Source organism: Theropithecus gelada, chromosome 2 (assembly GCF_003255815.1).
Source record: "Theropithecus gelada isolate Dixy chromosome 2, Tgel_1.0, whole genome shotgun sequence".
Taxonomy (NCBI): Eukaryota; Metazoa; Chordata; class Mammalia; order Primates; family Cercopithecidae; genus Theropithecus; species Theropithecus gelada.
The window spans coordinates 161,021,390-161,037,296 of NC_037669.1; the positions used below are offsets into that span (position 1 = coordinate 161,021,390).

The 15,907-nt window shown below is 34.4% G+C and overlaps 1 protein-coding gene across 6 annotated transcripts in view; it reads right to left on the reverse strand.

Annotated features, from left to right (window-relative positions):
- ATP2C1 (ATPase secretory pathway Ca2+ transporting 1) overlaps positions 1-15,907 on the reverse strand; it is a 165,455-nt gene that overhangs the window by 56,593 nt on the left and 92,955 nt on the right. For all 6 annotated transcript variants that reach the window (XM_025374248.1, XM_025374235.1, XM_025374254.1 and 3 more), the window contains 4 exons: positions 8,302-8,457; positions 7,193-7,261; positions 6,100-6,175; positions 2,669-2,735 (listed from right to left, as the gene is read on the reverse strand). In XM_025374248.1, the coding sequence (XP_025230033.1) occupies positions 2,669-2,735; positions 6,100-6,175; positions 7,193-7,261; positions 8,302-8,457 (368 nt within the window). The remainder of the gene's footprint in view (positions 1-2,668; positions 2,736-6,099; positions 6,176-7,192; positions 7,262-8,301; positions 8,458-15,907) is intronic.

Here is a 15,907-nt window from a genome sequence, read left to right on the forward strand (position 1 = left end):
TGATAGAGTCCTTGCTGCAGAATGATTAACTGGAAGAGAATACCTTTTTCTTTTTTGTCCTTAAAAACAGACTGCTCACTCATCAAAATTAAGGAGTTTCAGAAGATCTAGAGTATCATCATCCAAAGACTCAGTCTTAAGATTTCACTTACATGATTAATTTCACCCACATCATTATAGCCTACAGTGCTTCTACTTGGCTCCTTGCACTGATCTTCTGATTTGCCTAATAATTGTGAAAAGTCTTCTCTGCCAATTATTCTCTTTGCCATTATAGTAGAAAGTGAAAAATTTTGAATTCTCAACTTGGTTCAATGAAAGCTATAACAAACAAACCTAAAGATTGTGCCTTTTGACTTCTTTTACATGATGCAATACTTTAGGCAGCACAATAAGAAAACTAAATAATAAGAGAATAGTGATGATTTATTTTATTACATCAACCTTCTAAATGATTCCATCATTTTTCTGCTTTCTTATTGTTTTAGTCATCTTCAGTACTCTCGCAAATAATTCCTAGGGTGAAGAAATTGTAAAATACTTCAAGAAAGAGGAAAAATAGGATCATTAAAGGTCCTATAATATAGCTTATATTTATAAAAGATTCCAGTGGATCCATACTGCAAAACAGAATTGCAAAATAGAATAAGTTTTATTCTATTTGAAAATTTTTAAGTTTCTTGTACTTTGGAAGACCTTGAAGAAAAAATAAAAGTTGTGATATGTCAATCTGTACAAAAAGAACTCAAATAAAACCTCAAATCCTCAAAAACTAAAAATGATCCAATGGATAATATGTCAGTGTTTAATATCTCAAACTTATTCCCCATTTTAAATTTATTTTATATTTAACCCCTGGCTTTTTTAAATACAAATTTAAACCAAGAGTTTCAAATTGCATTTTCACCCCCTTGAGAAACAAAAAAACCCCACATTCCTTCACTATAGCACAAATATCTTTTTACTTCTCATTCATTCTGATTCCTTGTAATCTATTTGACTTTTCTTTTTGAAAGACATTGACTTTTGTTCTAATATTTGAAATATTTCCTATGCCTACAACAGATGTCTACCAGGATTTCTTTTCCTTAGATGCCTAAGTAAGTTCTTGCCCTTTCTTATGTCTATTATCATCTTCCTTTCCTTCACCCGTGTTTTGCTGGAATTTCATACAAGGATGGGTAGGAAATGAATATTCTACTTGCCTACTGATTTGTAACTAATCAGACCAATCCTTTGGCTAGGCCTAATTTACAGATTTATGATCATTTGCCCTGTAATCTGTTACCACTGCTCCACTGTATTCTAATGCAATCTGATGTTGCTATGGATGAAGGGCTAATAAAATAATCTTCCCCTTCTGGATTTGATTAACTCCAGTTCTATTCACCTAGTGACCTGGTAAGAATAATATATCAAATATGCTGCCAGGTAACACTGCTATGATTAAGGGATTAAGGGACTAATAAAATCTCTCTAGACGAGGAAAGTTATAATTATCTTATAGGAAGTCATAGCTTTGAGTTTCTCAAGTGTAGTAAACTCTTGTAACTAGACACGTCCCTTGCAGGCATCTGGAAACGCATGTTTCAAAATATGTCTCTCATAGAAATATTTTAACCCAAGGTAAATCCCACACTCACAAGGTTGACCTTATCTCCTTTTACTTGAGTGAATTGCTACATGGACTGCTGCAGACTCTCAGAAGGCTGCCTGAAGTTACCCTGCTGTGTTCAGGGCACAGGTATCAGATGTGGTCTGTGAAAGCCTTGTGAGTTGGAATGTTTAGAAGAACCTAAAAAGACTCTGTGGTAGAAACTGCAGTTGTTAACGAGAAGTCTGATGCCAGCGTAGTTACCCTTCCTTTGTAGATGTCCTGACATTTTTTCTTTAGTTTCACAATTATGTATCAAGTTTGAAGTTTTTTCCATTCTGCTTGGCATTTAGTGAATCCTTTCAATCTATAAAGACTTATTTTGCCTTAGCGTGAGAAAATATTTGTGTGTCATATCTTACATAATTTCTCCTTACATCTTTTTGAAACTCCAATTAGTTAGAAATGGTATTTCTGAAATTATTCCTCTTCATCATTTTATCTCATTCTTTCTTAGACTTTTTACTTTTTTGGGGGGGAACCTCTTTGAATTTATATTACACTCCTTCAATTGAATTTTTAATTTCAGCATTCATAATCTTAATTTCTAAAAACTCTTTTTGTTCTCTGATCCTTTTCTACAACAATCTGTCTCATGGATGCAGTTTCTTTACACGTCTCCGAAAATACAAACACTTGGTTTTTAAATTTGTCTTCATTTCTTCAACGTTTCGTTTTCCTCTGAAATTGATTATTCAATTTCCATATTGTGAATTTTCTCTTTCATGCTGCTAATTTTCAATTAGACAATCCTTAATTGTCTATTTATATATAAAAAGGCAATAATGCATTAGTAATTCCAGACATCTAGTGTGGGTTTTCTTCATTACCATATATATACATTTTCATTTTTCTGGAGGTAATTTTAATATATGACTTCTGAACTATTTATGTAGCAATATTATACTCTTATGGGCTCCATGTAATACTGATCTCCATAATAAAACATAAGCTATGTCCATTAGAGAAATAAAAGGGCAAAAGAGACTCCAATTATGAAGTATTGGAACTTACCTTACACTAATAGTAAACATTTCCAAGATATCTTTTCCCAGTAACCAGCCAACCAACATGATGATTCCTGAAAGAGAAATAGTTATTTTTCCCTTTTACATACAATCACCTGGAAGGAACAGAACAAGCTGAACACATCTAAAACATCCCTTGACAACAAAAGGGAAAGCATATCAGATCACAATTACAAGATTTTATAAAAATCCATTAAACAGGGGAGGTTAAAGTTAACACTGCTTAATGTGAATACGGTGCATACTCACATATGTACATGTGTGCTCACACAGTTTTACTTTTGGTTGACACTGCTCCCATCTATCCCTTAAAGCAATATCTTACTATTTTTTAAAAACTTACCAGTATTTTCATACAATGAAAAACAGAAGGTGGCAGCAAACATGTAGGTCTTCTATTTAATATCAAATATGCAAAATTAAACCCTAAAACTTCATTTTCCATAACACAATATCCAGACACTTCTCAGCAAATCCATACTACATAAAAAGGGACACTTAGGACTTGGCTCAAAAAGTGATGTGCCTTACGTTAAGCACCTACGATTGCACTAACATCTAAAAATTACTACTTTCAAGGCATTTCAAAAATTTAAAAATCAATTAAACCAATACTCCTTGCTTTAACCTTTTATCTTTGAAAAGAACAGGGGTAAAGGGGCACACAAGCAGGTTTGTAAGGAAAAACCAAACAGATTCATCAGAAGTTTGATAAAATAAAGCTATCTCAAGATTGTAAATCAATATGAACATTTAAGACAAGGTTTTGTTTTTTTTTTTTTTTTTTTGAGACGGAGTCTCGCTCTGTCGCCCAGGCTGGAGTGTGGTGGCCGGATCTCAGTTCACTGCAAGCTCCGCCTCCCGGGTTCACGCCGTTCTCCTGCCTCAGCCTCCCGAGTAGCTGGGACTACAGGCTACCTCGCCCGGCTAGTTTTTGTATTTTTTAGTAGAGACGGGGTTTCACCATGTTAGCCAGGATGGTCTCGATCTCCTGACCTCGTGATCCACCCGTTTCGGCCTCCCAAAGTGCTGGGATTACAGGCTTGAGCCACTGCGCCCGGCCCCCAAGACAAGGTTTTTTTCACCTCTGTATAACTAAAGAATAGTTATCCAAATAGTAACCTTCTAAGATTCTATACCAAACACTATCATGATGGAAGAAATTATGTCCAAAGGATTATACCAGGGGTCAGCAAACTATAATCTGTGGGTCTCTTGTCTGCTTTTGTGATGAAATTTGTTGGAACATAGCCACACTCATTTATATGCATATTTTCTATGATTGTTTTCATGCTAATGGCAAAGTAAACTATTTCCAACAGAGACCATATGGACTAAAATATTTACTATCTAGTCCTTTACAAAAAAAAAAAACAATTGCTGACCCCCTTATCTAGCTCTTGACCTTGGCAAGAGAAATTATGTCCAATGTGATATACTAACATAAAACCAGATAATCATAAAGTTGAAACATATTTATTACTAAACTTGAAATGGTTTTATGATATAGGGTTAATAGAAACTACAAAGATTTAATTGGCTAGAATCTCCTTCAGTTTATCAAATTCACTATAAAATTTCTAGAAAAGAGCAATAATCAAATGAAAGAAGTTATGAGGGCATACACACCAGTGGAAAAAACTAAGATAACTTCCTACCTTCTACTTTATGTTTACAATGAAGATAGATGGATAAACAGAATTACTATTTAAGAAGTTATTTCAACTAATATTGTATTAACAGAAATAGTGTTTCAAAATTGCATTACTCCTGTAATCCCAGCACTTTGGGAGGCTGAGGTGGGCAATCACGTGAATTCAGGAGTTCAAGACCAGCCTGGCCAATGTGGTAAAACCCCGCGTCTATTAAAAATAAAATTAAAAAATTAGCCGGGTGTGGTGGCGCACACCTGTAATCCCAGCTACTTGAGAGGCTGAGGCAGGGAAATCGCTTGAACCCTGGGAGGCAGAGGTTGCAGTCAGCCGGGATTGTGTCATTGCACTTCAGCCTGAGCAACAAGAGTGAGACTCTGTCTCCCAGAAAAAAAAAAAAAAAGGTATTACTGACTTTGAAATACTAAGTTAGCTGGAATAATTAACATGGTAAGAAAATTAAAGGAGAAAAGACTCCAAAATTAATGCAAGTGCTTAATGTGTGATAAAAACGTGACTTCAACCCCATGAATAAAGACTGGATTACAGAATTAATGGGATAATTAACTTGAGTAAAAAAGTTAAAACTCTGCCTTAAGCCATGTACTAAAATAAATTTTAAATAAAACAGTAAAATGTCAAAAATAAAAAACTATACAACAATGTTTTAATAAATGTTCTTATAAACATGAGGTTGGGAAATCTTTAGGAACAGAACAAAACCAACTTAATTGCAGAGATTATCAATAGGAGGGTGATAACAGAATCTCATGGAAGAGGGGATGTTTTAACCCATTTGTGTCTGAGGTTGCAATTTTTTGAATTTTTGCAATCAGACCTTGGCAATGACCTTGAGCAGTAGGATATAAATAACTCCCACATGCTTAACGATCCAATAATGGAACACTAGGCATAATTAGTTAATTACATATATTGCCCTCTTACCAAGTTTATTCTACATGCCTCAAAGGCAATTTAAATGGGAAAAAAAATACTTATAACTTATACAACAAAAATACTGAAAATCTAGTCATATAAAAAGCTTTTATCAATCTAAGACTCAAGACACAGGAAACGGACAAAAGAAATCGTTGGCAGGTCATAAAATGAAATAAAAATGATCAACCCACACATGACAAAGCATTTGGTTTCCCTAATAATGAACTGTCAAATCAAATAATGAGAACTCTTTTATTTACAGTTGAAGTTAATGACAACACTTAAAGCTGGCCAAAAATTTAAAAGTTACATGGATCCCCGTTGACTAAATAACTTTATTTCTAAGAATTTTTCCTTAAAAAAGAGAGGTATTTACCAGAAGATAGCCACACTGGAGAAGTATTTATATAACAAAAAAAAACCTCAAAAAATCCTAAATGTCTGGAAGAGGTCTTCTTATATGTTTTCCCACAAAATAGAATACTATCCAACCTTTACACTTGTTTTGTGTGAGCATCAATCTAATGACAAGAGTTTTATGACAGGACATGTGAAATAAAAATAGAAAAGCAGTCCATAAAACTACAGTATTACATTCTTGAAAGACAAATACTAAAATGTTTAAAGAAATATTTTCTGATTACAAGAATCAGAGTTCTATTTTTTCTTTGTTGAAATGAACAATGACTAGTAGTCTTACAATTTTAAAAAGCATTAAACTTAATAAAAAAAGAAAAGCCAATAAATAAAACTAGAATACCACCACCCTTCACATTCAAAAAAGAAAACTCAAATAAAAATATATACATACTCACTCTTCTCTTACCTATTATACCAAAGGAGTAAAAGGAAAGTTGTTTTCCTAAGAGGTCCATGCTCTTCTGCAGAGGGGTTTTTGGTGCCTTGATAAATTGAAGAAGAGTGTCACCACAATTAGCTATATTTACTAAGCTTTATCAAGTGTCAGGGACTTGCTAAGTGCCTGACAAAGCAATTCTTAAGTTAACCATCCAACTCTCCCATAAGGTAAATAATCACCTTCACTGAGAAAACTGAGACTTAGATTTTACACAATGCCCAAGGTCACACAGTGAGGAATAGAAATTTTCTACTTTTAAAAACCTGTTTATTTGAAAATGTCCGTTCTCCCCCATGCTTCCTTCTGAGGAAAAATCTGTTCTCCCTCCTACCAACCACTGCAGGACTTCATTACCATCAGCTGCTCTCTCACTTACTTTTCCAATGTTCCCCTTTCTGTATCCACAAACATGCTAGTAACCCAGGTCTTTTAATCCCCCCTCATCTGCTAACCCTCTTCTCTATTCATCCCTTCACTACCACGCCTCTTGGAATGAGTTCCCACTCTGCATCACATACTGGAGTTTTGGCAGGTTACCTGAGAAATCCAGAGGATTTGGGGATAACATGACATTTGCATAATGCAACTTCCTTTTAAATAAGAAAGTATTTAAAATGAACTCATCTTTAATACTTTTAGCCAAGAATATTTTGTAGGTTATTTTATCTGGCAATCTTTTCCCTGCCACCCTTACTTGGAATTATGTGAAGTTGAAAAAATTTGAGAGAAGACATATTCCAAGGTACAAATATACTAATTACTAATCCTTAAAATTACAACACTAATTTCTGAAAATAATAAGATCTACAAATAAGTGGTTATAAGCCTTTTTCTGCTATAAACAATTAGTAAAGCTCAAAATCCTTTAGAATACTAACAACATCAATTTAGACCTTTTCAATTACAGGCTTTCCAATTATGTTTCTAAACAGAGACAACTGATTTCCATTCTGAATAAAATATTGCTCTCAACAGTATACAAAATAATCCAATATTCTCTACTTACAATGAAGAATTCCAGATTTGGAACAAATACATCATTAACATATTAAGTACTCACCTCTTCTGCTTGCATCATTTTAAAAACCTCCCCAAATTCAGAATTTTCTCCTGTTCCAATGACAACACCCTAAGGGGAAAAACAGGAAAATACATTTACATCCAGATGAAATGTAAACCAAAACACATACACACACACATCCAACAACTTTCAAAGTCTTACCTACAGTGAAGATGTCTAACATACACACTCGTAAGATTTCCTTAGCAAATTTACTTTTTATGTTACTGTCATAACCATTTGCCCCTCATGATTTAAACCCTGGAAACAAACATTACATTAAATGTATTGCTGGCCGGGTGCTGCGGTTCACGCCTATAATCCCAATACTTTTGAGTGGCCAAGGCGGGGTGGATCACTTGAGGTCAGGAGTTTGAGATCAGCCTGGCCCACATGGTGAAATGCCATCTCTACTAAAAATACAAAAAATTAGCCAGGCGTGGTGGGATGTGCCTGTAATCCCTGCTACACGGGAGGCTGAGGCAGGAGAATCACTTGAACCTGGGAGGTGAAGGTTGCAGAGAGCCAAGATCATGCCACTGCACTCCAGACTGGACAACAGAGTGAGACTCCGTCTCAAAACAAAACGTATTGCAGACTCAATTCTGAGGCCTATTTTTTGCCTATATTAGTATTTCTGAAATACAAATATGTATTATACTCAATAGGAGACATTTAATATAGTTTCTTTTTACCCTTAGTGAATGGTGCCTTTTGCACTGGTGGAGTACCGGAATTCAGGATATGAAGCATTTGAAATCGATCAACAGGTGAACAATATATAGTCAGATTATTACAGCCAGTATCATATCAACTAAATTAAAAATTTATTTAACTAATAATAAACACATCCATGAAACCACTGTTTCTCTCTTTAAAAAGAAACAGGTAATGAGGATTATCCATTATCTGGGAAATAGCAGAACTATGGAAATGTTATACTTCAGGGACACAGATTCTCCCGTTTCACAAATAGATGTAATGGGTTAAGTTCAATTTTATCTTTTGTCATGTATTTGAAAAATTCCACATAAAATCAGCAAAAAATAATTGAGAAAATAATTTAAAACAAAGGTACTGCTTTTTTCACAACAGGAAAAAAAATTTACCTTTGCTTTGCCACATCTGACCAGTGTTCCCATAAAGGCAATGTTACTTCTTGATGCAAGAGCTCCATTAGTTGCAGCTGGCTGAGGAGCTGTCACCTTAGAACAAGGCGTTGTCTCACCTGTCAAGCTGGACTCATCAATGGAAAGATCCACAGCCTTAGGGAACATAGAGAATCCCAGATTCAAATATTGTGCTACATTTAACATCTCTAGAGTTCATAACTATCATCACTTCTTCCTCAAATATCCCTTTTCCATTGATTAGCCACATCTTGTATCAAAACCATCACTCTAAGACAAAAGACCAGAATCAGTACAATCATATTTTAAAATACAATTAAGTCAACAAAATCTAAGACATGCAAAGTAGAATGTTGTACCATGAGACTAGATTAGTTCAAAATTGAAAATACAACTAGGAAAAATTTGACACTAGCTAAGACTCAATCTTCATCTAGAGAAAACTCAACTTTTCATGACAAAATATTTCCTAATTTTGTCAAGTCCCTAAAGTTCTAGAAAAATGGCTTGGCAGATTAAAACCACCAATGATGACTGAAAGTGATACATGAATAAAGGGGAAAAATGTCACTTAGAAATCATTTCATTTTGGATCAATTTTCATAAAATTATTCTTGCTATACATCCCTACGTTTATTCCAAATTATAACTTGCAAGACTCAAAAATGTATACAAATGTTTTCATGCAGATCATAACTATCATAGTATCTTCCAACTCTGCAACAGGGCTCAATTTTGAAGACTTCACTCCTGACACAGTATTTACCTACCCAAGCATACAGAAAAAAGGAAAAAAAAACTATTTTATGAGTATAGATAGATACACACACACAAACAAGTGGGGGAGAGGACTAGGGCCAAGTAAGTCAGAAATAGTTAAGAGTTAAACAGCTTCCTCTGCTGCAGTGCTTCTCAAAACCTTCAATACATTAATGTGAATCACCTCAACAGGAATACAGGTATACAGCAACGGTTCTCAACGGAGGACAGCATCACATCCACTACCTCAGAACTTGTTAGAAGAGTCCTTTGCTCCACCTCCAACACAAGGTAGAGAAAGTCAACCTAACAGACTGTATTTACAAGCCCTCCAGGTGATTCTGTTGCAAACTTCCATCCATTTTATTCCAGAAGCAATTATTCAAGGGTCCTTAGGGTACTCTTTAACAAACTAGGAATCAGTTCATGACTTTACTGATTTTACAGGCTCATTCATTCACCCAACATTTATTGACTATCAGTGTTAGGCACTGAGCAAGTTCCTGGAAACAAAACAGGATAAATTACTGCACAGTATCACTGCTATTTTAAGTTGAGTCAGTATTCTCAATCAGGTCTTTCTTAATTCTCAGTTCACACTATGTACGTTAAATTTGTATCTTCTTTTTCTTATTTTTTTGGCGGGGGGTGAAAAGTTATAAATTACATCTTTTAAAATGGTTCATTTCTGAGCATAAAAACCTCAAATAACCTCATGTAAAATTATTATTAAAAATTGGTTCACAGAATCTTCATCTCCGCAACAAAACTGTTTTAATTTGACCAACAACATTCCTACATTCACTTAACAAATATTTATTACTGCTTACAATGTACCATGCCCTGTACTTTATCACACACAGTAGGAGAATCAGCAGTGAACAAAACAAAGTTTCTGTCCTTGGATATTAATGGGAAAGTGATTTTAAACAAGCACAAGTATATAATATATAATGCCAGGTAGGGGAAAACAACAAACATAATGAAGATAGAGTCACATTTTAGAAGAAAACATTCCCCAAAACCAGGTAATCCTCTGCAGAGCCCTGATAGACCTGAGAGCTTGAAGGCTGGGCCATAATTAGGGAGAGTGGATTTCCCGTAAAGGGAACAAAAAGTACAAAGACCTTGGGGGCAGGAACATGCTTGGTGTGTTTGTGTGTTAGGCAAACACATAACTGCAAAAATAAGAGTTTACATTAGATTGTAAGTTTTAAAATATTCATCATGAAAATAAATATAACTCCAAAGAGACAAAATTGTGATAGCATTTCCCAAAAGTTTAAATAGTATGACAATGGAATGCATTTTCGTATCAAAATAAGCTTACAAAAATTATTCTTTAAAACACAGATCAATAGTCCTTTAGACGTTAAAGGATTTTGCATTTAACATTGTGTATACAAACACAAACCAGTTAATAAATTTGGGTTCATTACCTTAACCCAACTGAAGATTTAAAAAACACCTGCCATGTTCAAAGGCAAGTGAATTTTTCTTTATTAAAGGAACATATTTATTTGACTTTTCTTTCCACGTTAACCTTGAAACTATTTAACTTTTCACACTAACACATTTATTAGCAAGGCAAGAGAAACAAATCTTAAAATGGGCCTTTCTTCAAAGATAATGCCAATACTAAAAATCGGCTGACATTTCATTGCTTACAATCTGCTAGGCACTATGCCACATACCTATGCTAAATTATCACATTTAATCCTACTAACAACTCCTATGAGGCAAGTAATTACTATTATTATCCCTGCTTTACAGGCACTGAAAGGTTAAGTAACTCACCCAACATTATAGAGGTAGAACGCTATGCAGATAAAATTCCAGTGTTGAAAGATTTTAACTCCAGATTCCTCTTATTTAGAGGATCAATCTACAAATTATTTCTCCTCCCCAATTTTGTAACCACTTATAGAAAAAGACAGGTATAACACATAAAGCAAATTTATGAAAAATATTATGTATTTTCTGAATTACAAGTAAATTTATATAAGGTTCATTTTATTTAGCAAGCTCATCTTTAATGCTTGTTACAACAATCAGAGTTGCACATAATTTTCCAAGATCTTAACTAGAAAAGAGATCCACTAATATTTAAAAATAAATACTTGTAGAAATTTACAGAATTCCTTCCCTAAGAGACGTAAAACTCATGTTTTCCCTTTGAAGACTTTTGCTTTAAATGTAAATCTTAAACATGGATAAATACTAACATGAAGTGACTAATAGAGAAGGAATTTTTTTTTTTAATCTGCTGTTTTTAAAAAGAGGAAAAGCATGATTTCATGGCTCTGTAAGCGACCTAGCTCTTTGGTTTCAGCTTCAGAACAACAATCACTTAAGAGAGCCCTTGTCTGGTGTAATAGACAAGCTAATGCGGAAGAAAAAGGGGCTCAGGACCCTAATTTTTTTCTATATCATTATAAATTTGTAACTAAAACTGAAATTATCATGAAATGTGTCTAAATCTTACAATGTCCTGATCTGCAAAGATTTTAACTATCTGTTGAATACGAACACTTTCTAAGTCACAAGTTATCTTCTCTTAATAGTGATTGCAAGAGTTTTCCTAGGAAGTCGTTTTGAGGGAGTAGAGGGAAAGAAAAGGTAGAATTTAATAAATGAGGCAAGCCTATTACAGTTTAATAAAGTCACAATTTAATTCATCTGAGAAGAAAGATATTACAGTCATTATTCATTGCATTCATGAGAGAGGGAAAGGTAGGATAAAGTGAAATCAAAGAATCAGACAGCCCCATGACACCTAGCCAAAAGTTTAAGTACTAAACCCTCAGAAGACCTGTTAATGAACAAGAAAACCGATTTTCACTTTCATTCTTCTTCAAGCACTCTGGTGGAGGTGTGAATATGCTATAAAGCAGTTCAAAAATCAGAATATAAGAATCAAGATGACTATATAATCCACAGTCTAAATATTTAATAGCTACACAATAAAAATGATTGGAAAAATTCACAAGATTATTATTCACATAAAACACTAGGGAGAAAGAAATCAAATGCCAGTCACAAAGGTTTCCTGAAAGGCAGAAAGTACTTTTAAAAATTCAGGTTAACATGGAACAACTGGCAGCTACAAATAAGTTCTTAAGCTAAAGAACTGTTTGACATACAGTATACTGATAAGGCAATCACCTCTTGAGTCTAGAATTAAAAGCAAATCATTAAAAAGCAAATTAGAAATGGATTTCTCTCCCCAGAAACAATCTTCCAAAATATTCACCTGTAGCTGCCTGATCACAAAATGTCTTACTTCTGCTTTCAAAAATTAAGATACCTCACTGTTTATGCAAATGAAGAAAACGTAATTTAAAATCTTCATGTATGTAACTTATTAACACTCAAAGCCAAACCAACCAAGTGTTATGTATTACTGAAAACAATACATGAAATTAATTTTATCCCGTGGTAAATGCTTACATAAATTGCTAACTTTCTGATTCGAGTATACAGAAAAAGTTATTCAGAAGATACAGCTGTTTCATCTACATTGAAAACGTTCGGTATAACCACCTTCCTCAATGATCTTAGCTACATCTTCTGAGTAACTTGCTGCAGCTTCTCCACCAACATCTGCTGCTTCATCTTGCCCTTATATGTTATAGAGATGGCTTCTTTACTTAAACCTCATGAACCAACCTCTGCAAGCTTCAAACTTTCCTTTGGCAGCTTCCTCACTTCTCTCAGCCTTCATAGAACTGAAGAGAGTTATGGTCCTGCTCTGGATTAGGTTTGGTTTAAGGGAATATTGTGGCTGCTTTTACGTTTTATCGAAACCTTTCAAACTTTCTTCATATCCACAATAAGGATGTTTTACTTCTTATCATTTGTGTGTTCACTGGAACAGCACTTTTAATTTCCTTCAAAAACTTTTTCTTTGCATTCACAACTTGGCTAATTGTTTGAGGCAAGAGGCCTAGCTTTCAGCCTATCTTAGCTTTTGACATGCATTCCTCACTAAGCTTAATTATTTCTAGCTTTTGACTTAAAGTGAAAGACGTGGTATTTCCTTCACTTGAACACTTAAGAGGCCACTGTTGGGTTACTAATTGGCTTAATTTCCATATTGTTGTTTCTCAGAGAACAGGAAAGTCCAAGGAGAGGGAAACAGCAGTTGGACAATGCAGCAGTCAGAAAACACGCAACATTTATTGATTACATTCATGGTCTTACATGAACATAGTTAATGGTGCCCCAAAACAATTTTAACAGTAACAGCAAAGATCACTGATCACAGATCACCATAATAGACATAATATTGAAAAAGTTTGAAATACTGTGAGAATTACCAAAATGTGACACAGAGACACAAAGTGAGCACCATGCTGTTGGAAAAATGGCGCCAACAGACTTGCCTGACACAGGGTTGCCACAAATCTATTAATATATTTTTTAAAATGCATTATCTTTGAAGCATGATAAAATGAGGTATGCCAGTACAATCTCAGAAGGAAAAATGAGGTGACAGAAATAGCTGAAGATAAAATGGCTGAACACTTCCCCAACTTGATGAAAGACATAAATCTACACAACCAAGGAGCTCAATGAAATCCAAATAGAATAAACTCAAAGACATCCACAATGAGACACATTCTAATCAAACCATTGAAAGATAAAGACAGAATCTTGAAAACAGCCACAGTAACAACTTATCACATAACAGAATTTTCATTAAGATTAATAGCTTATTCCTAATCAGAAAACATAGAGGTCAAAAAGAACAGACATTTACAATATTCAGGAAAAAAAACTGTCAACCAATAATTTTCTATCTGGCAACATTATCTTTTAAAAATGAAGGAGAAATTTTTAAATTCCTAAATAAACAAAAGCTAAAAAAGTTCATCACTAGTCAGACCTGACTCATAAGAAATGCTAAGAGACAGCCCTTTAGGCTGAAATAAGAAAGTAGAAAGTAACTCAAAGCCATATGAAGACATAAAGAATTCCAATGAAGCTAACTATGTAGGTAAACATATGTATGTTGAGTTCATGACTCCTGTGTTTGCTTCCTATATAATTAAAAATGTATAAATGCATAAAATGCTTATAAATCTATATTAATGGGCACAGAATGCATAAAGATGTCATTTGCAACAATAACAAAGATGAGGGAGGTGTGGGCTGTACAATTTTGTATGCTACTGAAGCAAAGTTGGTATCACTTCAAACTAGATTGTTATAAGATTAGGATGTTCACTGTAATCCACATGTAATCACTAAGAAAATAAGTAAAAAGTGTGCAGAGAAAAGAACTCGAGGAAATAAAAAAGGTACATCAAAAAAAAAAAATCAGAGGGGTGTAAAAAAAAAAAACACACAAAGAAGGGCACAATGGAGAAATTGAGGAACATAAAAAGATAACGCAAATAGGAAACAAGTAACAACAGAAGTCCTTTCCTATCAGCAATCCCTGTAAGTGTAAATGGATTAAATTCACCAACTATGTGATATAAATCCTTACAATGGAAAATTCTTTGGCAGTAAAAAACAATGACATACTTGAATGGAGTACCTAAAAACATTATGTTAAATGAAAGAGGCCAGACATGAAAGACTACATATTGTGTGATTCTACTTATATGAAATGTCCAGAATAGGCAAATGTATTTCAGTGGCAAGCGATTAGTGGCTGCTAGAGGCAGGGAAAATACAGAATGAAAGCTAAAAGGTAAGGGTTTTATTTTGAGAGTGATGAAAATGCTCTATAATTAGATGGTAGTGATGGGTGTACAACTGTGAATATACTGAAAACCACTGAAGGATACACCTTAAATATGTGAACTGTATGATATGCACATTATATCTTAATAAAGCTGTTTTAGTATGTATTTTTTTTTAATGTGGTGGATGGACTAGTGCTTTTGGCATGGTCTAAAAGCTGGTTAAGTATGCAGAATCTCAAGCCCCACCCCACACCTGCCAAAACAGAGCCCAGCTGACTCCTATGCACATTAGAAGTTGGAATGCATTGCTCTAGGGCAACTCTATGTCACAGTGACAAAACAGGCCTGAAAAAATCAAGTGGCTTGCCTAAGCTCACATGGTCAATTCATTTCATGAGCAGACACGTATCATTCTTTGAATCACAGTTGTTTGCAAGTTGGTGTCTGCCAATGGGGAGGGCACAAACTATCTTTTTCACTTCTAAGCCCTGAAGCCTGGTACAATGTGCCGTACATGGTTTTCAAATATGTGCTAAATGGTGAAAATGGTTTCATAACAGACTGATTTCCTAAGAAATGGATTACAATTGCCTAAATTAGCTCCATTACCAACATAAGTAAATTTAAAATATCACTATATGCTTACATTTTATCAAATATTTGAAAAGATTATTTTTTGAAAAAGCATACCAAACCAAATCAGAATTGTAACCTGGGTTTTACCAGAATATTTTTTCACTGAGTAAATGGAACATGTATTTTATTAACTCAGGAAATCAGAATGCTTGACACAGAATGATTGCTCCGGTAATGGATTTACCCAACGTGGAGGAAGCTGCTTGTTAGTGGGTCTTAACAACAGACGGTGCAAGAATGTGAGCCTCACAAATAGAAACACAATGACTACATGCGGTTCCAGTCAAGGAGATTATTTCTGACTCCTTCAGGTGGCAGGTAGCCAAAGTATATCTGTGCAGGCTCAATCATGCCCATTATCTTTGGTTTATACTTCTCCTTAGAACTAGGGAACAGAAAGGAGCAAGCCCTGAAGACACCAAAAACTACTCACTGAGCCAAACTGCTATACTATAACAAAGTACAAGGATTCATGAGATTGAAAAATGGCTCAC